The sequence below is a fragment of the Xyrauchen texanus genome, chromosome 2 (assembly GCF_025860055.1).
Source record: "Xyrauchen texanus isolate HMW12.3.18 chromosome 2, RBS_HiC_50CHRs, whole genome shotgun sequence".
Taxonomy (NCBI): Eukaryota; Metazoa; Chordata; class Actinopteri; order Cypriniformes; family Catostomidae; genus Xyrauchen; species Xyrauchen texanus.
The window spans coordinates 46,941,332-46,966,187 of NC_068277.1; the positions used below are offsets into that span (position 1 = coordinate 46,941,332).

Below are 24,856 nucleotides of genomic sequence, written 5' to 3' on the forward strand. Positions count from 1 at the left end.
GTGACTACAAGGGGAAGCGATTTTGCCCCCTGGTGTATGAATCAGATTTATGACATTCATTATGGTTGCGACTATTCCGCTTATGCAGGCAAGACAGTAAAACCTCCCATGAAGCACTGGATGAGCCTTTCACACCACGCACACATCCGCAGACTGCTTCTTTTTTTTTTTTTTCAATGCCCTTGTGCCAGGCTTTCAGGACAGACTGCAATCTAACATCATTCACTCCCAGCACAGCCAAGAAAGGACAGAGTGGGAAAGAGAGTCTCTGTATGAGAGACTGAGAGGGAGATCGAGAGGACAAGCAAAAGCACTTTTTGTTTTGATTCTGGCTCATGAATCAGGGTTTTCACACACACAGCCAGACTCCCTCCCCTGAATCCACCCATACAGAACAAGATTATTATCTAGGCCTCTCAATGCTGTGTTCTTTCCCCCTGCTACTTATTATACACATCTTAAAGAGCCCAAAAACTTGGCTAAAGCCCTGGTTTCCCTTAAAGGAGACAGTCTGATATATAAATATAATTCTATCATCATTTACTCACCCTCATGTTGTTCAAATCTGTATAACTACAACTGTGGAACACAAACAGAGATTTTAAGTAGAGTAATAGGGACTGACAGCATCAGTCACCATTCACTTTCATTGTATGGAAAAAAAGATTCATTAAAAGTGAAAGGGGACTGAGGCTAAAATTCTGCCTAACATCTCCTTCTTGGTTCCACTAAAGAAATGAAGACATGCAGGTTTGCAACAACAAAAATGAGAGTAAATGATAACAGAATTGTAATATTTGGGTGAGCTATCCCTTGAAGTAATTATTGCCCTGTTTCAAGGCAAGGTGAGAACAGAAGAAAAAGTGCCGATAATGAAGAATGCTAGCTAGTTCGGCAAGGAAGGAGGAGGAAGAGCGGAAGGATGAAGAGCAGTAAAAGGGCAGTAAATGAGAAACATATTATGGGCAGTTACTGGCAGGAAGCATCAGTTTCCTCCCTCACCATAGCAGCAGACCCCCACTGAGAGAATGAAGGCCTAGGGTGTGTTTGTGAGCGTGTGCGGTTGTGTTTGTGTGTTTGCTTCCGTTTCGTTGCAGTTCACTGCCATCCCCTCTTCTTTGCTGTGTGGCAGTTTGTGCTGCTGTAATAATTATAGGGACTAGACGTCTCCCAAATAAAAACCTCACAAGCCAACATGAGTAAGCTATACGTTTTTGTGTCTTGGAGTCAATTTTGGTTCTGATTAGCTTAAGGCATTGTCTCCCAATCCTGGTCCTGAACAAGTACCCCCATAGGTCGCCCTGGAACACCTTGCTATGGTAATCAATCAGAACCCCTTTTTTTCCTCATCTCAAGCTTCAGACCCACAAAATCCCTTTTCCTAGAATATTGGGGAGCTGATTGAGTATCGAACGAGATCCTGGAATTTTTATCCGCAAACACACCGAAGGAAACGTCATCTTCTGGGCATGCCTGAGCCTACTAGGATGAGTGTTAACATCTCAATGGTGTCACCGATTTATCAACGCTGCCGCTAAATGCAACATATAAACTCCAGCTGACGACCTTGTCGTGGAAGCGATAATGTTTTTAAAAGACTTCATAGATGAGATGGAGAGCGTTATATTAGAGCTAGAATGTTATTACAGGCAGCTTTCACCAAAGCCCTTATAAAGGGAGGCTACTAATTCAGCTAACGTGGCAGCCCTACTGTCATCTATGGGTGATATGCTGGAGAGGATCTTTCTTCGGATATGTCATCAAAGACTGGTGCAATCGGCCCCAGGCATCACTTGCAGAGAGAGCGGGGTTCTTTGGCTGATTGTGATGTCACACCGTTCTTTTGGTAGCAGCAAATCCTTTATATAGAGCTCTTTATGATTTCTTCTGCAGCAGCATACCACCATCCTCCATAGGAGATTTTAGCAGGAAATGGGATCAATTTTATATTCCGTATTTCACTAGAAGAGAATTCAAGCTTTGAACAGCCTCTTTATATGGCTGTGTTAAGCCTGCTCTGTACCTGCCAAGTCAGTTTTAAGCCGAACAGAAATGCTTATAATCATTTGTCTTTAAACGCTTCGGAAATATTATTTCAGCAGAAAAGATATGTGTCTGGCTCCAACGCAGTGCCGCATTCAAACCAGACTAGGGATGGTTTCAGAATTGCAAACTACCATACCTCTCATGCTATTTCTGCCATTGACACATGTGGTGGAGGTATAGGGGGTGGTGTTCCATTCAGAACTCTGCATAAATCTCCTTACTCTACCAACTCAGCCTCGGTATACATTTTGGACACTGGTTTTGCATAAATGATGGCAACTTCAGAGCTACTTAAACTTGTCATATAAGCATATTTTATTTATTTTATATATGTTAAAGCATAATGACATCTCAGTAATTTGAAATGTCTAATTAGCAAAAAATTAAACAAAAAAAGTGCAACTGTGGTGCCCTTTGGGATGTGCGACAAGGCAACATTTACTTCCCCTTAAATTCTATTAATATATCATGCAATAATTGAAAACCCTCAATGTGAATGTAAGCCAGCCAGTACTCTAGCAGTTGATTCAAAAAATGTGCTGCAGCTGTAGTAGCGCTGGGTTTCACGCTAGAAAGAAAAAACCTGTAGTAACTCTGGGTGAACCGAAGGTATGTGTATGTGTTGTCACGCTGGAGATCAGGGTTCATATCCCACTCCTTGACATACTTTTCATCTTGTTCCGACCCAATACTTCTCATAACCAGTGCAGATGTGCTGTTTATGTGCCACAACAGTGGTATCCTATGGAATGTACAATTAGGCATCATATTTTTCTGGCCCAATACTTCTCATAAGCAGAGCAATTGTGCTGTTCAGGTATCGCAACTGTGGTATCCTCCAGGCTGTGCGAATGGCATAACATTGTTGTCTTTGCGTGGGTGTTGCACAAACAATGCTTACCCTTCCAATAGAATAATTACTTACATAGTGCATAAATGATGCTCACCTTTCTGCTAGGGCTGGAAGCAACGCACGCTTTGTTTATTTTCTACAATGATGTAGCACAATATCTCACCTGTCTGCTGTGCAAATGCACCACAAGCGTTGTTCAGCTTCACACAAAGATATTGCACAAACAATGCTCACCCATTTGCTAGGGCTCATCTAAAAACAAAATGGTGTATATATATATATATATATATATATATATATATATATATATATATATATATATATATATATAATCAAAATATTAGATAATAATATTAAAATATGAACTGTAATATAAAGAAAATAGTAGAATAATATAATAATAATAAAATAAAAAAAGATTTAAAAAATAAAATAAAAAGACAATAAACTAGCTGTATATAATATAGGTTACACAACAAGATGGAGAAAATATTAATAGTTGTACCAAAATATGCCACCTCATTTTCCTCCACTCAGTAGTGAATTGTTTTTAGAAGCTACCACTCTCTCTCCAAGCAATTCTTTATTTATTTATTTTTTTGCTGTCTGCACCAATACCCTGAAACAGCCCCGTATGGGTCACATGGTGTCGGATGCATTCCTCGCTGCTTTTACAAGGCATACAGGAAAGCTCCCAGCTCCGTCAGCTCATTAAAAACACAACATGTCCACACGCACATGCAAACACACACACACACACACACACACACACACACACACACACACACACATAATCACTACTTCAAACACAGTCTTTACCTCAGGCAGGCCACAAGTTGAAGCAAATAAAAAAAATGCAAAACCCCAGACAAAGAGAAAAGAGCCCATTAATTTGATCATAATAATGCTGGTGGTTTTCATTGTTTATCTCCAAACAATTCATTTCTTTTCAATGGTCAGATTCCCCTTGAGTATCTCGACTGTCAAATAATGACGCAGCAAGCCAAAAATAACCGAAACACCCACCATCCCTCTCCACAGCTATGAGCCATGTCTTTGTTCTTTCCCATTTATCCATTTTTGTCAAGGAATCATCACGTCATGAGCCATTTTCTGCCTTGCAAATAGACTATTCAAAACTCTTCAAAGTTGAAGCTAAATGTCCCTTCCTCTAACAAATATGAAAATCCCAAAAATACGAACCTGAAAATCATAGTGTAATTCTTGCGGGTAAAAGTAAAGTTTAAAAAAGTATTACTTAATATGAAACAAAATTGCTCAAACAATCTTATCAATACAATCAGAGAAGAGTCGATCAATGGATGGATTATGTGTGGAGCACAGAAATGGAAGTGGAGCGTAGTTCTAGCGGGAAGACCAGCAGGTGCACATCATCACATCATTAGCTGGGTAACTCCTAGCCAATCACATGTAAGCCAATGCTTTATAAGTTACATTTACATTTATGCATTTGGCAGACGCTTTTATCCAAAGCAACTTACAGTGCAATTATTACAGGGACAATCCCCCCGGAACAACCTGGAGTTAAGTGCCTTGCTCAAGGACACAATGGTGGCTGTGGGGTTAGAACCTGTGACCTTCTGATTAACAGCCCTGTGTTTAGCCACTACGCCACCACCACTCCACTTATAACCTGCAACCTCCACCTCCCCACCACCACCAGTTGAGCCCTGTCCCGCAGGGGGGTAGGCTCCTCACCCCTGCCTCCTATCTCCGGCAGGACATGACGATTCCGGGTACAACTACCTCGGACTGCCGGGCGGGGCCTACGCCAAAGAGAGAGACATCACCTCCCATTTTACATCTATCAAGTAAATGGCATCTCAAACTTCACTCAAGCCTGCGTGTCTTCCTGATAGAAAGTATTTTTCCCTAAGAGTTGATGGTGTGAGTCTACAGGACCACTTTACAATGTGAAAATGCTAGTGAGGTGTTATTTCTGTCACTCTAAATGTTTGTTTTTCAACACTCACGGAGGTAAATTGGACCAGCTGGCAGATCACATTTGGACAGCTATGACACACTGCACTTATTCATAATGCAAGTGTTTCATTGTTATTCAGCTTAATTTTTCATTTTCAAATAGTTCATAATTTGTTCAAATGTATAGTTGATACGGTTTAACGCACAATAAAATATGCTTAACTATAAAATAATGGGCGATTGACATGAGAAGATGTTATGAGAAGAGGTGTAGTACAAGATATTTTAAATGGCTTTGTGCTGTCTCTTGGAGTTTCATGAGCACAGAGGCCCATCATTACGTCCACAGATTGAAGGTAGGTGTATTTATGAATTAAGTACTCTTGTTTTAAAATCTCCCCGCTCTGCTTCCAGTTCTTATGACATCCCCTGAACACTTTAAAATACTCATTTTAATAGCTTTTGACAACTCTATAACCTGTAAATCCACTTTGCTAGCTAATTACACTTTGACAACACCATAGATATCTATATAGAACTGCTAGAACAGAAGTTCAAAGACAACATTTTCAAGATGGCTGCGGGCTAGTTTCTCAGAATAATCCTTAGTTTTGGACGCTCAGTATCTCTCTCTCTCTCTCTACAGTAGGGTTTCCTTCTGTGTTAAATCCTCAAACTGGGAGATACAGCTCACTGCATGATGACTAGAAAGCACAAACACTCAACCACATACACACAATGTCATGTATTCTTGATGGAGCCTACCTCTTGTGTTGGTTGCCATGTCCGCCACCTTTTGAAAGGCATCCAAAAAGGCCACTGCTGCTAACACGGTGGTTCTGATGAACACAAAAGCAAATGGTTAAATTGACGACATTGTCTTTTGTCAGTATTCAATAATAACTTCCTGTCATAACGACAGGTGCGCATTTGAGCCAGAGACAGAGTTTACCGGAGTTGAGAGTGCAGCTTGGTGGCCTTGGCAGTGAAGTCTTCCCAGACAGGATATGAACACTGCAAAAGAACGAAGACACATGGTGAATTGTGATTGTTTACTAGGCAGTTTGTGTGTGTGTGTGTGTGTGTGTGTGTGTGTGTGTGTGTGTGTGTGTGTGTGTTCATTTTGTAAAGCTGAAGTGTGTAATTTGTGGGCCACTAGTAATATCAAATGGAATTGAAAAAATTATAATTTTATACAAACAGTTTTCCAAACACTCCCCTGTTTTCCATTGGTCTGAACTAACAGATAGTCCTGCCCAAAACTCACGCCATTGCTTGAACCAAAGTTGCTATGTTGGGATGCTCGGGATACTCAAAGAGAGCAATGTTTTGATAGTGCCACAGAGCTACTTTGTTACACATTTCTACTTTTAGTTGACTCTGCATATCATAGTAAGCTAGGATATGAGAAAGTATTTTATTGAAATTACATAGACCTACATAATGACATCACAACGCTTACAGTAAATGTGCAAAACACTTCACCTGTATATTCAGCTTATTTGATTTATTGCTGTGCCCTCTATCCAATAGGTAGCAATTGTAAATGTCACACACTGCATGCACATAAAAAAAATTAGAATCAATAAGAACTAAATTAATGCTTAATGTAAACATATTTAAAAGGAGCACATACAGTAATTTTAGCAGCCGGTTAGGTATAGATAAAAACTGTAGTCAAGCATTTACATTTTTTGTGTGTGTGTGCATGGTCTAAATCAGGGGTCAGGAAGGAGGAGCCAATTCTTTTGTTTTTGGTTGATGCATTTTTTTTAAAGAGCCATAGCACAAACTAATAGTTTACTATTTTCAAAAAACAAATTTTTTCAATAAAATAAATTTGTATTATGCCCATAGACTACACAAAAACACAAAAAGAAAACAAATATGCAACAATTAATAGGTAACATGTTTACAATTGTTCATGAAAAAGTTTTCTTCCCTCTTTGGCTGGGTGATGCGTAAAAAATATTTTAATATCCGATTATATTGTCAACCGCACTGACAAGGGTCAGTGAATATTTTTGCTTTATTGATTTTGCTTAAAATATTTAATTCATTTAATGAAACACGAAAATCTTAAACAAAATTAATTTCTAAACTCAAATTGCACTTTAAACAAAACAAAAAAGCTATTAAAATAACAAAGTGATCAAAAAATCTTGTATATATCTATCCGCCTCAAATCCAAACATTTACCATCTCCAAATGCCATCACGCAAGCATCCATCAATAACAACAGGTATAAAATTACAAATTTCCAACAAATTAAGAACTAAAGACAGTTATAAATGTAAAGATAATAATAATCATCATAATAATAAATAAGCCTAACAAATGTCCATTTGTTCCCAAAAAATGCTGCCAAATGTGTGTTCTTATCAAAATTTTAGGTTCAATGTGTCATATTATTTTATTATTTAATGACTATCGTATTTGTTTCTTTAATACATATACTGTATATATATTATATATAACAGAGTTGCATTCACAATGCATAAGAGCAAACTTCTCAGTGGAAATAAAGCAAAACTCACAGCACCTTCTGAGATGATCGGAGATCATTTGCAGCATTCTCATAGAGGACATTATTCTTGCAAAACGTTTTCAGATGAATGAAACTGATAAAAAGGAGTGATAAATCTTTTGTGTTCCATGAGACAGTGTCCCGCTGCACACCTCTGAATAAACACATGAGCAAAGACGGCTTTTCTTTTGTCTGTTCTTATATAATAAAAATATATAAAAGTTTCTTCAAGCGCGTATCTTTGTGACTAACAGTAGGCCTATTTCTTGTCATGTGTCACTCCAAAACATCTTACAGGTCAGCCGCATATTATGGGTAGATGAGCAAATTACTCACGTATGAAATACCTGCATTTGGAAAAAGGAGCTTGCGAACTGGATTGAGCCTCGTCGCATTTGGCGGTTGGCGCGTACTACAGAATATCCCACCCTGGGTGCACGTAAAAAAATAATGAACATTCGTAAAATCACTTTTAGAAAATGCTCTTAACCGCTAAGATCAATAATTATTGGGAAACAAGGCCCAGAACTCTATGCATGTGCGTGTCTTGGAGAAGTGTTTGCAATCACCCACACAATCTGCAAAAAAATTCTAAAGAAAAATCTCTAGAAAGTTTTAAACGATCATGTAATGGTGAATGGTGAGACACACGACGAGCCACTTGATTTTTAACAAAGAGCCACTTGTAGCTCACGAGTCATATGTTCCCGATCCCTGGTCTAAATGAATGTGATAATTTGGGGGATGTGGCAGTCCGATGATAAAGGGACAACCCATGAACATTTCTCTGCCATGTTGCCACAGAAAAACAGAAGGTACAGTGTTGTGTGTGAAGTGTGCTTTAAAACAGGCCATAGGCTAAACACAATATCACAGTATTTGAGCAGCAACTAACAAGCATGACCACTAGTAGCCTACACATAATCTTGCGACAGTCATCTAAAGATAAAACTCACTATTATCAAACTGCATACCATGACCCCCATATTGGAATCAAACAACTTACCTTAAAACTAATTACAAAAAAATACATCAATACAATATGTCATTCATTCATTCTGGTGTCCTTGACAAAGTTCAACTTTTCTCGACATACTTCAAATTTTTATATTACTACTACCATTGCATCTCCACTTTTTTTGTATAACTGTTTGTAAAGCAGCTTTTGGCCACAGCTGTCTTTGTTAGCGTTCACACAACACTGCAGAGCTCAGTAGGGCTTTGAGAAGAGTATATTCAGGCTGCTGTGTGTCAAGAGGTGAAATTATCTGCACTTGAGAGCATAGCTGGATGTCAAGATCATGCTCAGCAACTGAAAGAAAACCCTTATCCACACATACAAATACCCCCTTTTGCCAGCTCTCACCTTGCCATGCAGTCAATAAAACTGGCACATGTGGACTGGAAGAAAAAATGAAAATGGGGACTGAAGGAAGGAAGGAAGGAAAGAAGGAAGGAAGGGAAACATAGGATGGATGGATGGATGGAAGGAAGGAAGGAAGGAAGGAAGGAAGGAAGGAAGGAAGGAAAGGAGGGAGGGAGGGAGGGATGAAAGGAACAGGAGATTGGACGGTGGATGTTTGAAGAAGGGCAGAGTCACTGGTGACACTACAAAACCTGCTGATAAGCTGAAAAAGATGAGCATCCCTCCTTTGATCCATCGTCTCGTCCTGCTTGTTTGAAGTCTTTTTATTTGCACTGAAATCTAAATGTAATATTCCCAGAAGGTCCCCTGTACTGATTGAAATGCACTAATCTGCTGCACAGGACTAAGGTTCATCATATTAGGGGGCTTGTGGGAGAGTGATAAGGCGGAAGACATGCCTCCCTGATCCATCCCTAGACATTAGCATATTCAATGGACTAATCCAATAGCAGGACAGCAATGATTCAAATTATGCAAATAATGTTAACTGGCTCGTTTTCATTAAAGTTATTTCACATATTTCTATCCCTCTCTTTATTCATTCTCTTTTTTTGACTCGCCAAGTCATCCAAAAACAATTGGATAAGCACCTCTCTCCACACTCCGAGATAAAATATGCTCAGATGGGCCCTGTAAAGGAAGCAGGCAATTATCTGTTTTGCCAAACCAAGTGGAAAAACACCAATAAAGGTGAATTTTAATAAGGCCAAAAAACAGGCAGAGTGCTGGCTGGCAGATGATAAAAGTCAAAGCCATTCCTTCGATTTCATAGGCAACAGCACAATACAGTAATACTACTAAGTTTGCCAGCATTACCAGAGATGACAGCTCTTGGAGGATTTAGCACCTCCATAAACACCATGATTGTGCATAGACACAAGACTATTAGCCTCAAGAGAGACTAATTGAATCTCTGCAATGCAAAATATCCTTATTAAAGAAAGGATCGACATGAGGGTGAATACATTATGACAGAATTTTCATTTTTGGGTAAACTATCCTTTTAAGAATCAATGAAAAGCATATTACCACTCATGGTAGGTGAATCAACTGCACGATGAAGAGTATATGAAAGTCTATATTGATCATCCACTGCATTTTTAACCTGATTGTACTTAGTTTCTGTCAGCCATTACCTAATTTGGTTTTTAGAAGTCTCCAGGGAAGACAAACCATGTGTCTTGATAATGTGGTGATAATTAAAATAAATTGATTATGAAGATCAGCTCAACGTATTCAGAGAAATACTATTTGGTCAATTTGGGATCCATCATTGTCAAAATTCATTCAGCAAATCCACCGATCCCTGAACATCCAAATTCTACTCAAGAAATACAGTATGACACAGTATTGGCACTGAATAATACACAGCCTAGATCTAGTGGTCCATTGTAGAAAAGATTGATTTTCCTACTACTGATCTGGCTTAACAAAGAACGCTTCCTCTGCCATCTTTCTTGCTAATGGAATCCCATTGAGGAGCCATTGCCTCAGAGCTTCAAGACAAAACTCTGTCAAAGTTCAAATAATTCATTTTCATTTATGCCCTTAAAATGAATAGCTCCCTGCTTGCTTAATTTCTTATCTTTCCAAATGCTTTCATTTGTAACTGCAGAAGACAAAAGAGGACCTGCATTAGCCTAATTCCATTTCAACTTCTGACCCAATTCAAACACTCAAGCAAATGCTCCAGCTATAAAATAATAATGGATTGTGATGTTATAATGCATATATGTAAAGCTAAATGTTACAATGTTTCTCTGCAGAATGACTTCTGCAATTAGAGTCTTACTTTTTGTACTCTACTATGCGTGCTCAAGTATTTGAAACAGTGGTTCCCCTTCTGTCGCTCTCTCCACGTTGTGTCGGAGAAGCGACACTAGGGGTCTCTCTTGAGCGCCGATATTCACCTCTGATCTTATTGAAAAGGGCCAATGGGAGTTGGCAGTCGGTATTTGCATACCCCGCCCCCGGACATACGGGTATTTAAGCGGGGCAAATACAGGAGTTCATTCAGAAAATTTCTTCGGAGCCGATGGTCTGTCTGCAGTTTGCTGCGAGTTACACGCCACTTAAACGTTCCTGTTTTCCTCTGACGATCTGCATGCTGTTGGATCTTGACGGCGCACAACAGCGGCTTTCTCCTTCTCAGTGCACGGTGTGCATTGTTGCCCCTGAGCGCTTCGACAGCGCAGACACGTACACACACACACACTGTGTATTAAAAGAGTTTTTACTAAAAGAGTAATTTTCTCTAAAAGAGCAAACACAGCAGCGTTGAACGTCCTTTTAAGGACGTGTCTTTTTCAAGATGCCTTTCCGCCCCTGTGTCGTTCCTGGATGCGGTAGAGTGCTCTCTGCTTCAGACGGCCACAGGCGCTGTCTCGTGTGTTTGGGCCGCGATCACACCAAGGCGGCGTTTGTGGATGGTTCATGTTCTCACTGCGAGAACATGACCATGACCACGTTGCGGTCGCGGCTCGCTTTCAACAGAAAGCAAGCCACCCCAGCTGCACCCCGCATTGCTCCTTCTTCCCACGGGATTAAGGATGGTGCGGTTGGCGCTGGGGGCGATTTGGGGGCGGCAGCGGGTGCAGTTTCGCCGGGTAGCCCCCCGCAAACCTCCCGTTCCCCGACACGCTCGCGGCGATAGCGGCTCGCCTCACGGCCCGGCTGTCTATCCTCCCGAGTCCGAAGCAGATGAGCTCGCCACTGCATCGGAGAGTGCGGTGTCTGATGCCGAGGACTCCCCTGGACTGCCGCTTTCGGGCCAGCAGGCCCAGGCTGAGGCCGACGTTCATATGTCCGACATGCTTGCCCGGGCCGCCTTGAGCGTGGGGTTGGACTGGAACCCTCCATCCTCCCCACAGCCTTCTCGGTTGGATGATTGGTTCCTGGGGGCAGCGCGCCGTTCGAGGTAGCCCTACCTCCTGGCGGGGTCGCCCCGTACTCCCATACAAGCCCTGTAAGACAACATCCTCGCTTAACGCGAAGGCCTACACTACGGCTGGACGCGCTGTCTCCGCCCTGCATGCGATGGCCCTCCTGCAAGTCCACCAGGCCAAAGCTCTCAGAAACATGCACGGGGGTGGACCTGATCCTGATGTGCTGCAGGAACTGCGCTCAGCAACCGACCTCGCCCTGAGAGCGACGAAGGCCACAGCGCAGGCACTCGGACAGATGATGGCCACCCTAGTGGTACAGGAACGCCATCTTTGGCTCAACCTGGTCGAGATGCGTGAGGCTGACAAAAACCGCTTCCTGGACGCACCTGTCTCCCAGATTGGCCTTTTCTGTGACACCGTCGAGGACTTCGCCCAACAGTTCTCCGCGGTGAAGAAGCAGACGGAGGCCATTTCGCACATCATGCCCCGCCGCAGACCTGCCGCTCACGGGCCCTGCCCCGTCTGCCCGCCGAGGGCGTCCCCCTGCGAGGAAACCAGCTCCTGCTCCGCCTCAACCCGGGCCCAGCTCTCAGCCCCAGCGTCGAAGCACTTCGCAGGCGGCGACGCCCCTGTCTCACAAACCCCTCCAGGACCCGGAAGGCTCCCAAGCGTTCCTGAGACAGCCGACCCAGAGCCGAAGACGTTAGCTCCGGAGGTGGTAAGAACGCTCCGTCCCCCGGTGGAGGGCCGGGAGGAGAATCCTTTGTTTTTTCATTTGCCACACCCCCTGATGGGGGCTGTGGTACCCACATTCTCAATAAAAGAGCTATTTCCTTTGCCTCTGGGTCACCTGGCCCGCAAATTCCCTTTTCACGGCAATGTGCTTTCAGATCACAACAGTCCTGGTACACCGGACGCGGCGATCCCGCCTTCCGCCTGCCCACGACTGTCCCCCGGCCGGCCGGTTCAGACGAGTCCAGAGGACGCCAACATCAGACCTCCTCCTCAGTCAAGAACCCGCCCCCTGCCGGGCGCGCGGAGCAAGGTAAGTGCTTTCAGTCTATTCTCATCACCTCAGCCTCAGGCCGCAACGAAGCCGCCCGACGCTGCATTACCTGTTCCGCCCCGCTGCGAGGCCCCGCCGGGTACATCCAAAATACTCGTCCCTTTGGTGCCCCTAGCGCAGAGCTGGGAAGCGTGGCTTTCGCTTCCCAACGCATCACGCTGGCTGCACCAGACCATTCGACTCGGTTACGCAATTCAGTTTGCCCGGCTCTCGCCCCCCTTCAGGGGCGTCCGCTTTTCCGCAGTACACGGCGAGCACGCCAGTTCCCTGCGCACGGAAATCGCGACCCTCTTAGCCAAGGGCGCGGTAGAGCCCGTCCCTCCAACCAAAATGAGGAAGGGTTTCTACAGCCCTTACTTCATTGTACCCAAGAAAGACGGCGGCTTACGACCAATCCTGGACTTACGAGTTTTCAATCGGGCCTTGTTAAAACTCCCGTTCAAAATGCTTACGCAGAGAAATATTCTGGCTGGCGTTCAGCATCTAGATTGGTTCGCAGCGGTGGACCTGAAGGACGCGTACTTCCACGTCTCAATTCTGCCACAACACCGACCCTTCCTACGGTTCAGCGTTCGACGGCCAGGCGTTTCAGTACAAAGTCCTCCCCTTCGCCTGTCTCTGTCCCTCGCGTCTTCACGAAAGTCGCAGAGGCGGCCCTTGCCCCGCTACGAGTAGCCGGCATCCGCATTCTCAACTACCTTGACAACTGGCTCATCCTAGCACACTCTCGAGAGTTACTATGCACACACAGAGACCAGGTGCTCCGGCACATCAGCCGCTTGGGGCTTCAGGTCAACTGGGAAAAGAGCAAGCTCACTCCGGTTCAGAGCATCTCTTTTCTCGGGTTGGAGTTAGACTCAGTCTCAATGACAGCACGTCTCACGAGCGAGCGTGCTCAGTCGGTGCTGGACTGCCTCGCTTCCTTCAAGCCAGGCACAGTGGTCCCAATAAAACTTTTCCAGAGGCTCCTGGGGCATATGGCGTCCTCCGCGGCGGTCGCCGCTGGGGTTGATGCATATGAGACCACTCCAGCACTGGCTCCAGACTCGAGTTCCGAGACAAGCATGGCACCGCGGCACACATCGGGTAAGGATCACCCCCGCCTGCCTCAAAACACTCTGACCCTGGACAGACCTCTGCTTCTGCAGCAGGTGTCCCGACGCGTCCTGGTCACAACCGACGCCTCCCGGTCCGGGTGGGGTGCCGTGTGCAGCGGGCCCGCAGCAGCGGGCCGTTGGAAAGGGGCCCCGCTGCGTTGGCACATCAATTGCCTGGAGTTGCTGACCGTCCTTCTTGCTCTCAGGAAGTTCCTCCCTTTAGTTCGGGACAAACATTTCCTCGTGAGATCGGACAGCACCACGGTGGTGGCATACATAAATCACCAAGGCGGCGTACGCTCCCGCCACATGTCACAACTCGCCCGCCGTCTCCTCAAGTCGCTGCGTGCCACTCACATCCCCGGCAAGCTCAACGTCGTAGCGGACGCACTATCACGACAACGCCTGCCCGGCGGGGAGTGGAGGCTTCACCCCCAGTCGGTCCAGCTGATTTGGGAACGGTTTGGCAAGGCCCAGGTAGACCTGTTCGCCGCCCAGGAAACCTCCCACTGCCCGCTCTGGTACGCCCTAACAGAGGCTCCCCTCGGGACAGACGCGCTGGCACACAGCTGGCCCTCGGGGCTGCGTAAGTACGCATTTCCCCAGTGAGCCTTCTTGCACCGGTGCTGTGCAAGGTCAGGGAGGACGAGGAGCAAGTCACGTTGGTGGCCCCCTACTGGCCCACTGGAACTTGGTTCTCGGAACTCAGGCTCCTCGCGACAGCTCCTCCCTGGCGAATTCCCCTGAGAAAGGACCTCCTCTCTCAGGGACGGGGCACGCTCTGGCACCCGCGCCCAGACCTCTGGAACCTCCACGTCTGGTCCCTGGACAGGACGCAGAAGAGCTAGCCGGCTTACCGGCGACTGTTGTGAATACCATCAACCAAGCCAGAGCCCCCTCTACCAGGCACCTTTACGCCCTAAAGTGGCGCTTGTTCGCAGATTGGTGTTCTTCCGCTATCGCCACCCACCACGATCCTGTAGACGGCAAGTCTTTGGGTAAGCACGACCTGATCCTCAGGTTCCTGAGAGGCACCCGGAGGTTGAATCCCTCCCGGCCAGGCCTAGTTCCCTCCTGGGATCTCTCGGTAGTCTTGGCAGGACTCCAGAGACCTCCCTTCGAGCCGCTCGAATCAGTTGGACTCAGGGCCCTCTCTCTTAAGACGGCCCTGCTGATCGCGCTCGCCTCCATTAAGAGGGTCGGGGACCTGCAAGCGTTCTCTGTCAGCGACACCTGCCTGGAGTTCGGTCCGGCAGATACGTCTGTGATCCTAAGACCGCGACCGGGCTATGTGCCCAAGGTTCCTACCACACCATTCCGAGATCAGGTAGTGAACCTGCAAGCGCTTCCCCGGGAGGAGGCAGACCCAGCCCTTTCATTGCTGTGTCCAGTGCGCGCCCTGCACATTTGCCTGGACCGCACACAGAGCACCAGACGCTCTGAGCAGCTCTTTGTCTGCTTTGGGGACGGCAGAAAGGGAATGCCGTCTCCAAACAGAGGCTCGCCCACTGGGTTGTCGATGCCATCACACTGGCTTATCACACCCAGGCCGTGCCCCTACCCTTACGGGTCCGAGCTCACTCAACAAGGGGTGTTGCGTCCTCGTGGGCACTGGCCAAGGGCACCTCCCTAGCAGACATCTGTAGAGCCGCGGGTTGGGCAACACCCAACACCTTCGCAAGGTTTTACAACCTCCGCGTTGAGTCGGTTGCGTCTCGTGTTTTCTCAGGTCCGAGCCCGTAGAACTCGGTAACACGTGAGACCGACCGGCCGGGTGGATCGCTGTGCTCAGCGCCCTTTTCCTGATGTCAAGGTAAAGTAGTGCGCCTTCTTCCCAGGGCGCCCCACTCCGAGTCGGGCCCCTGGTCAATTCCTCCCCAGCCCTCCGGGTCCGCGGTTCAGCGGAGGAACTCGCCGACCCAAGCCACTGCGGGTACCCTGATGGCCACCCCGTACTGGTATAGGGGCTCCACTGGTAAAATAAGAAGGCCTCCTGTTCGGACTCCCCCTGTGTGTAATTCCACGGTTCTGTCCCCTTACGAGCGGACCCCCGTGTCTCCCTTAGGCAGTTACAGCTGCCTCGGTCGCCGTGCTGTAGCAACTCCCCCTTTTCAAGGCTGGATCTACCACCGCACCATACTTTCCACACGAGCCCTAAGACGGCCGTGTGACGTGTCTACCACTTTTCCTCTCCAAGAAAAAGGGCAGGTGTGGTCTCCGCAGGGTCTGGGTAAGACCCCCTTCCCTATATGCGTGTAAGGGCCCCGGCCATGATTGCTCTATGCGAGAAACATAGAGAGAAAAGAGGCCCAGCCCGTTCCCATGTTGGCAAACATCGCCTTGTTCCCCTCCCAGGGTAACTAGAAGGACTCCGATGTTCTTATGGGGCATTGGGGAAGGGTACATGCAGCCAGGTACAGACAATGCGTGGCACTGGATGAAATCCCTGCCCGCCTCTGTATCAGCGGTCCACGTACAAGGTTCAGCGCATGGCAAGATTGGAATGGGTCCCCTAGTGTCGCTTCTCCGACACAACGTGGAGAGAGCGACAGAAGGGGAACGTTTAGTTATGTATGTAACCTCCGTTCCCCGAGGGAGGGAACGACACGTTGTGTCGTTCATGTCGCAGAACCGGACCATTTCCGGCTCCTCAGAAAAATCCTGAATGAACTCCCGTATTTGCCCCGCTTAAATACCCGTATGTCTGGGGGCAGGGTATGCAAATACCGACTGCCAACTCCCATTGGCCCTTTTCAATAAGATCAGAGGTGAATATCGGCGCTCAAGAGAGACCCCTAGTGTCGCTTCTCCGACACAACGTGTCGTTCCCTCCCTCGGGGAACGGAGGTTACATACATAACCAAACGTTTTCTGACATAATGGCTTGCAAGGACATTTTACTTTACACAAGCTCTACAGAAGAGCCAATTAAATATTTTAAAGCAGAGCTTAACTAAAAACTGACTTTCCAGTCTCTGAGATGTTTGACTTCTATGGGCTTAAAGGAATAGTTCACTAAAAAAATAATTTACTGATCTGATCTGTCATCATTAGTGGTTTAATCCATGTCTCATTTGCACGCCAGAGTCGTATGGATTACTTATATGCTGCATTTGTCTTTGTTTCGGAGCTTGAACACTTTGGACCCCTTGACTTACATTGTATGGATCAAAACGGCACAAGGGTAAGTAAATGAGAAGAGAAGAAAATGTATCATTTTAGGTACACTTTTCCTTTAAAGGGTAGCACAAAATGAAATGATATTGCTAACAGCTTCTTTGTTGCACATCAGGTTTCTTAAACACTGTTTGGCAAATCACCAAACTTAAATTACTCTGGCAGACAGGGATTAAGCTGTTGTCTGATGATACAGTGAGATTGTATGCTACATAATTTATGCGCAAAGCAGCTTACCTATTTTAAAACAAATTATACATTTTGGATGCCTTTTCAGCTGCAGGGTCTAATAGAACATTTGCTATGTTTGAAATATCCTCATCTCATAGTGTCCTCAATTTTACTTAATTTTAATGACTAATGAAGAGTCTCTGACAATCCCTTCTCCTCTGTCACCCTCCTTCACCTAATAAGCCAATGAATGGGGGAATGGAGGGATGCATCAGAACAGATATCAAGGGGCTGGTAGAAGCCATGAAACATGATTGGCTATTCCACTTCCGCTGGGATACTTTGAAGCAGTACTGATTGGCTTTGTGCATTTGTGGGCAGAGGACAGAAACTGCAAGTGTGTTCAAAGCTGTCAGGCTCTCAATACTGTACACAGAAGTCTTTGGTGCAAATGAATGAATGATGGAGGCAAATCATCTCTATTTCTTACATTTACCACAGCAGCCTGAAGCCATGCCCTAATGAATTATGGAAATCATTTAAAATAAGTGCCATGCCTGCTCTCCATTTCTCTCCCTGCTTCTCTCTATCCAACTCATCCATTAACTACTATAAATGTGTCTTCCCTTGAATTGCTGAATTTTATTTCCCTTTTCCTTCCAGTTGGTTCCCCTGAATTAGTCTCTAAAATGCATTACACACCAGTAGTTTCCTTTCTTTCCAGTTTCCTGATTATAGGGGAACATACAAACATAAGGATGGGAGCTGTTGCCAGGACAAAGCCTGATTTTAGTGTATACAAACATATATCTCCAGAGCTTTCACTTTCTGACACCCCCAACCCCATACCTGAGTTGAAGCTGTTCTTGTTTTCCGGCCTCTCAGTGAATACACGGGATGGGTACTTAGTTTGATTGAAAGGTATACGACAGAAACCACTCAGAGGTACTAGATAATATATATTCCTTAGCTGCACAATATTGAAAAGGAAAGGAGGTAACTGTGATTGACGACCATTCAATTCAAAGTGAAACTTTAATGGCAGGGTTGGCTGAAAGTACAGGTGCAATTGTGTACAAGAAAATGTATCTAGCTCTGGTGTTCTTAACTGAAAAACTAAAACAAATAAGTCAAGACTCCATTAACAAAGAAAATGAAATTCACTAACTGTACTTTAAAAGACACATTTTCTTCAAGAAGTCTAGAACAGGCCTCAAGTTCAACCTGGGATTAAGTGCCTTTCCTAATGGCACAATGGTGATAAAGCAGGATTTTGCTTACTGAGCCTCTCATGGGTCCTTTCTAATTGCCACTGAATTTGGAAATTCGGTTAACAATCCAGATCCTTGAGCATTAGGTTGCAACTATGTGTGAAAGACATGGCTTTAAAATGAAGTGCAGTTTAAATGTATATATATATTCTGCTATGCACTCAGATGAGCTTATAAGGCAACACAGATGGGGCTTAAACTCAATCCTCATCAAAATCAAATACCCTATGCAAGAGGCTAATGGGACTACATCCCCAAAGCAGTGGTTACTGGTGCTTTTCAAAACTGATAAAGCCTAAACTAGGATTGGGCATTTAAAAAAAATAAATAAATAAATTGTAGTCAGGTACTCTAAACCACAAAAAAATTAGTAATCAATTACTTGTAAATTAAATTGTAAATGTAAAATAACAAGTGTGACATGTATGTGATGTTTATATATTTTTGTTTTTATTTACACACTATACCAAGAACGGTTTCAAAATAAGGTAATTTCAACAGATTTTGTGAAAAAAAAATATTATCAATATGCATTCTTAGAAAGAGCTTAGAAACAGAAACCAATGCTGTCAGCATTAGGATAATGCACATACTGCATATCAATTCTGAGTCTTCATAAAGGCCATTACATTTTTATAATTTCAGACAATGTTATTCAAAAAAGCAAGTGGTTAAAATTGTGCCCTACCCATAATAAGATATTTATGGCACATCTGATAAGCTTCCGAATATTTGGTACAGCTTTGCGGTTTCTTTCAACTATAAAAACTGATCCTAGTCTGTTGGTTTGCATGACTCCAACAAGAACTGAATATCAATAGTGCAGAATTCAATAAGAATCAAAATTACAAGTTTTGCTAGTGCTTCATTAGGCTTTGCTTTAAAAAGCAGAGATGCCATCATATTTTCTTCTCTCATCCAACAACTTGACAACACACATCCACTGCGCCCACAGTAATTCAGAGGGAAACTACAGTATAATTCAGTGTTTCCCAATGCAAGCAAATGTGCAAAGAAAAATAAATGTGCAATATTCGAGTAGTGTTATTTATAGTTGACTAGCTGGTGCAGAACGAGTACTCGATCAATCGAATACTAGTGCAGATTCCTAGCATAGAATATGGTTTAGGGTACTAAAACAATTACATTTCTTAACGAAAATAATTAACTAAGCTCAAAACTGTTTTTACAACAAAATAGACAAAAAATCTCATTTAAACTGAAAGAAATGTGTAATATCAGACTGCAATTAACTGCATGTTTATCTCTAGGCCACTGAACACTGCGCTCAACAGCAGGGTTTTTCATTTAATAAGCTGTTAATCATTTACATCACTGTTTCAATTATTGGCACTTTGTTACGAGGTCCCGCCCATTTTAGAGCTCGACCAATCATCATGCAGAGAAGACAGACTTCAATGCAGGACAAAAATACATATACTTGAAGCCAAATATCCTGAAGGCAATCAGATGCAGAGCCAATGTTAATACTGATTATGAAAGTCCCATAAACAAAATGATGTGTTTGTATTGGGCTTCAGTGGGGCTCTATTGGCTGTGCGTACACTGTGTTCTACGAACATATTCATATAGAAAAAAGAAGAGTGCATTACTTGAACACCGCAAAAGTTTTTATTTCAAAACACTGAAATGCACACAGAGTAATCTGTTATTTATATATATTATTTATTAACATAATAAAAAAGTAAGGGGAAGTTGGTTCACACCACTGACCTAAAGGCAAAGCTCTCTGGTTTAAACATAATAGATGGGCCATCTATTTGACCCATATTTCAATGCTTACCCATACTCATCACTCTTTGGGAGAATTTCCTCATGTCAGCAGACATAACAGATGAGATGAGTTTGATAGGTCAAACAAAGACACATTGAGTGGTAATGGCACATTGCCAAGAAAACATATCCATCCAAAACGAGTTGATTAATCTTAAAAAAGTCTAATAAGGGGAAACTGAAAACACATGCTCATTTAGATGACATGAAGTTTGTTGTATCCCAAATAATAAATAAATAGATAAATAATGAATGGGCATGAGATGGGTGGTCACAAGGATTCTCTGCCCAACTGCTCAACCAATGAAAGTTTTTCTTGTTCATGCAATCATATTGGACAGTAGCTCATCTGACAAGAGTGCTGCACTTGCAATTCAATTGGGTGCAGAGCATGCGAGTTCACACATGAGCCTAAAGTGTAATAGAGGCACCATAAAATGCAGTGGTTGCTTCAGCAAATAAGATTTTCACCTCACATCTGCTATTTATATTAATCTGTAATTAGGTTTAATGTTTAGGGTAGGGAGGTAGGTTTGATGATATAAAACATGATAGAGCATTAACCTAAAAAACACACGTGTTTTCCATCTCACATTTGCTTTAATGACACTACCGGTTAGGTTTAGGTTTAAGGTAGGGATGTAGGTTTTCAATAGAGCATAGTTTTTTTGCTCTATTGAAAATAGGTAAAAAATATTCGCTTTTAGCAGCACACAGCGGACATTTCAACTCGGAACTGCTGCAATAGTTCTAAGGAACCACATAATAAAATTTAGCAAAAATGTCACCAGAGACATGCATTTTATTTTCATGAGAACAGACTCTTTTGTCCACATCCTCTTCAGGCAAGCACCGAACAGAGTTCCATCAGTGGTGTCAATAGAGTGAGTCACAATTATTTAGCAGAGCTATATCATATAATGCTTTGCAATGAGGAAAATGAAAATGCTCAAAGACTGACTATCAGCAATAACAAAGGTTTATATGCTACAATCTCAGCTCCATTTCCAATCAAAAGTTTAAATGATTAATTAAGGCATAGTTCAGATACAGTTATCAACAGAGTAGGAAAGTAACAAATTACAACTACTCTCGTTACAGTACCATCTGAACACGTTTAACCACTGATCAAACTTCACTTGTTTTTAAGGTAGGCAAAGTTTTAACAGTCAAACATTAACACAATGTAGTTTGTCATATATGTAGGGATATCTTGTTTACTTGCTACTATATGTCTGTGACAAGGAGGAGGGCGGGTCAGGGCCTTGACTACTCACGCTACCATCCACAGGGGAGGAGCAAGCTGTCGTCCGCCAGAGGTCGGGGAGTGACTGAGGGCCAGGCGACAGCAATATCTGGGTGCCGGCGAACCACGTATTTCCTCTATCTCCTCTCTCTCTCTCGCTGCCGCCCCATCTTGATCCTTCCCTTGTTCCCCTCCCCAGCTCATATGTCATACGGGGGGTTCCCCCAGCCTACACTGTAAATCCCAACTCGCTCACTCTACTTAATTTCTTTTTGGTGGTCACAAACAGGCTGTCCGCTTCTGTCAATCCGCATAATTTCAGTATTGTACTTGTAAATTCAGTAACCGTACGCCCCTCTTGTTCAAAGTAAACTGTCCTGGCGGGTAACACTCTTGCTCATGGTGCTGCTGTACTGTACTTCCCAGTCCTGTCCCAGATAGCAAAAAATATCCGCACGGCTTCTTTTTGCCGTCGTCCCTAAGCTGTCGGCTATAGATGCCTCCCACTGGCGGGGATGAAACGTTTGCCGCCGAATTCGTCACTCCCATTTGTTGCGAGATGCCGCCGGCGATCAGACAGCTTCATTTTCTCTGGCGTTTGCCTCGGGCTGATCAACCGCGGGCGGCTGGCGGCAAGCCGCTTTGAAATGCAAGGATTTCTACTCTCAAAATCGACCAGCCATGTTGGCTATTATTATTTTTTGCTCCAAAGCCATTAGGGTTTATAACAGTCTTGACTCTTGATTCCATGATAAGGTAAGGTTTAGGAAATGACATTTAAATTACTTTGAAACTCTGAAGCGATTATACAGTAATATATGTAAAATATATTGAATTATTTTATGCACTTGAAAATTGTTTACATTTCTTTGATTGCTGCGCATTTGAGACATGCACCAATAAACCAAAAAGAATTCCTTTTGTAAAACTTACTTGGCAATAAATATCTTTATGATTCTGATTAGGTTTTAAAATAGATATTTAATTCATGGTATGAACAATTTAGCAGAATAAATTGATGAAGTTAGACTTTTCACGAATGCCTGACTATCAGTGAACAGTGAAAGACATCTGCAACATGGCCAAAATCTCAGGTATACTTTAATTTTTTTTATTAATTTGCAACCATGGTGATATCTGTCATAAACATGAAAATCCCTGTTTTGACGTGAAGGATAAACTCAATGAAAAAGCGAAATTATCCTCTGGTTTCACAGTTGCGCAGAAATTTCGTTTATGTCTACATTTTTTCCAACCTCTATTTTTTTTTGTTATTTTACCTTTTACAGGTTTTGCAATTATGACCTGTACAAATGTTTAAGAAAGTGTTAAAGTCCCTGTAAAGGCAATAAACAAAAATCTAAACGCATTATAAATGTTAAATGTATTGCTAAAACACATTACAAAGACTGAACTGTGAAGTTCAGCTGTCGCCATATCTGTTTCCGGTTTACTTGCGCGTCGCCCAAAATGTCTGTTTTTACTCGATGTCTCCAGAATCTTCCGAAAATACGCGTCAGCGATGTTCATCGCATTGTTGATGCCTGGTCCCCTGCTCCGACAAGCAAGAGGGACAAGGGCTTTAAACTCTACATATCAAGTTATCTGCACAACTACAAGGGTAAGTATTTTAATCTAATGTGGTGTGCCGGCAGATAGCGGCTAAGCTAGTTCGCCACGTGTACATTTTTTATGAAAGGTTAGTATAGAAGCTTGTTTTTTCTTAGTTTTAAAGCAGACTGTTTGTTAATTTTTGTGATAATTGTAATATAAATTATATTAACTTGCTCTCCTCTCAGTTTCTAATAAAGATCAGGGCACAGGTGAAGTCACTGTCAGGGCATTGTGCTACAGGTCCACGAGGAAAACAGATAAACCTCACAGTTTGAGTGTATGGTGAAGCTAGAATTGATAAGGCCGCAGTTACAGGCTTGTTACTTTAATAGCCCGATGTTCCTGGGGACTCAGCTAAGGTTATTCATGTTTAATGTAACTCAAATCAAATGAAAACAGTTATTGTAGGCAGGTAAGTTTCCCTAACTGGTCCCCTCTGTGTAAAATGTGTTTTTATTCAAGTTTTCAACTCAGTCATTCGTTTAAGATGCAATCTTGTGTTATAAGTATTAGGCTATCATGATTACACAGTGAGCAAGCTATATAAATAAGTATTTAATATAATAAAAGTGTAGAGCAACAACCGAGGGTGTAAGGTAAAGGCTGAATATTGTAGATTTATTACAATATGTTGCATGTTTGAATTAAAATACCTGTGGATATGCAGGAGCACACACTCTACAAAGGCCTGACTGGAGATTTGCCTGATCTATCCGATCCTTCAGGTGAGTAGGGATATAACAATAGCAAATTTCACTGTACAGTATGATATATCAACCAAAATCTGTATACCAATATTTCATTATTTTCTTGTTCCTCCCTTTTACAAACAAATATTCTGCTTCAAAGAAAAAAAATGAAATTGATGTTATCATAATGGTTCTTCATTATGAACTTGTATGCCATGCATAACATACTGTGGATAGAAATTACAGGGAAAGTTACTGGTATGATAATTGTGGTTATATTATATTACTATTATATTTAGTGTATTGCTAATCAATATATTGTTACTTCCCAGGTGACAGTGGCTCACTTCAAGAGCAGGTGAAGCAAGTTGGGACAATGTTGAAGACATTTGCTCGCACTGGGCAATCGGGTACAACTTGCAAACAACACCTGTGGTTGTTGGTTTAATTCCCACTGGGGCCACCTGTACATGTAGTAGACTAGATATAAATGTCATAGTTTAGTAGTTGAAGGACCAGGACTGACTACTTTATTCTTTTATTCTGGGAACCCCTGTAGGTGCAGATCAAACCCTAATGCTGCGACGTCTTGGAGTTTGGCGATGTTGTGCGTAGCATGGACAACAAAATGCTATGCTGCAACATTTCAGTGCCAATGTGTCTGTTGGAGAGTTATCCCTGCCAGGGGATCTGTTACTCCCCCCTAGACACCCAGGAAGATTTGGCGTTGCTTGACAAACAGTTTGAGGCAGGATAAAGAGCTCCAGCAACGATTTGTAAGTGTGCCGATTTCGTTTATAACGCCATAGAGTAATCTAAAAAGTACAATTAAGATTGTACACTGCATATTCTACAGTCTGAATCCACAGCCTGTCACATTTTAAATTTATGAGAAGCTTCAGAGAAATGTAATTTGTAACATGTTTTTTTGTATTTTCAGCTTCGGTTTTTGGCAATCAAATGTGGGAGGGACCTAAAGACAACCGTGTGGCGAATGCTTCAGAGTATCTTCTCTAATCACCTTTCCATCAATACAACCTGGACTGGTGT

At 43.4% G+C, this 24,856-nt stretch overlaps 1 protein-coding gene across 1 annotated transcript in view; it reads right to left on the reverse strand.

Moving 5' to 3' along the window:
- The window catches only part of LOC127654833 (protein MTSS 2-like), a 103,927-nt gene that overhangs the window by 65,153 nt on the left and 13,918 nt on the right, over positions 1–24,856 (reverse strand). The window contains exons 3-4 of the mRNA XM_052142301.1: positions 5,796–5,857; positions 5,609–5,682 (exon numbers count right to left, since the gene is read on the reverse strand). Coding sequence (XP_051998261.1) covers positions 5,609–5,682; positions 5,796–5,857 — 136 coding nt within the window. The remainder of the gene's footprint in view (positions 1–5,608; positions 5,683–5,795; positions 5,858–24,856) is intronic.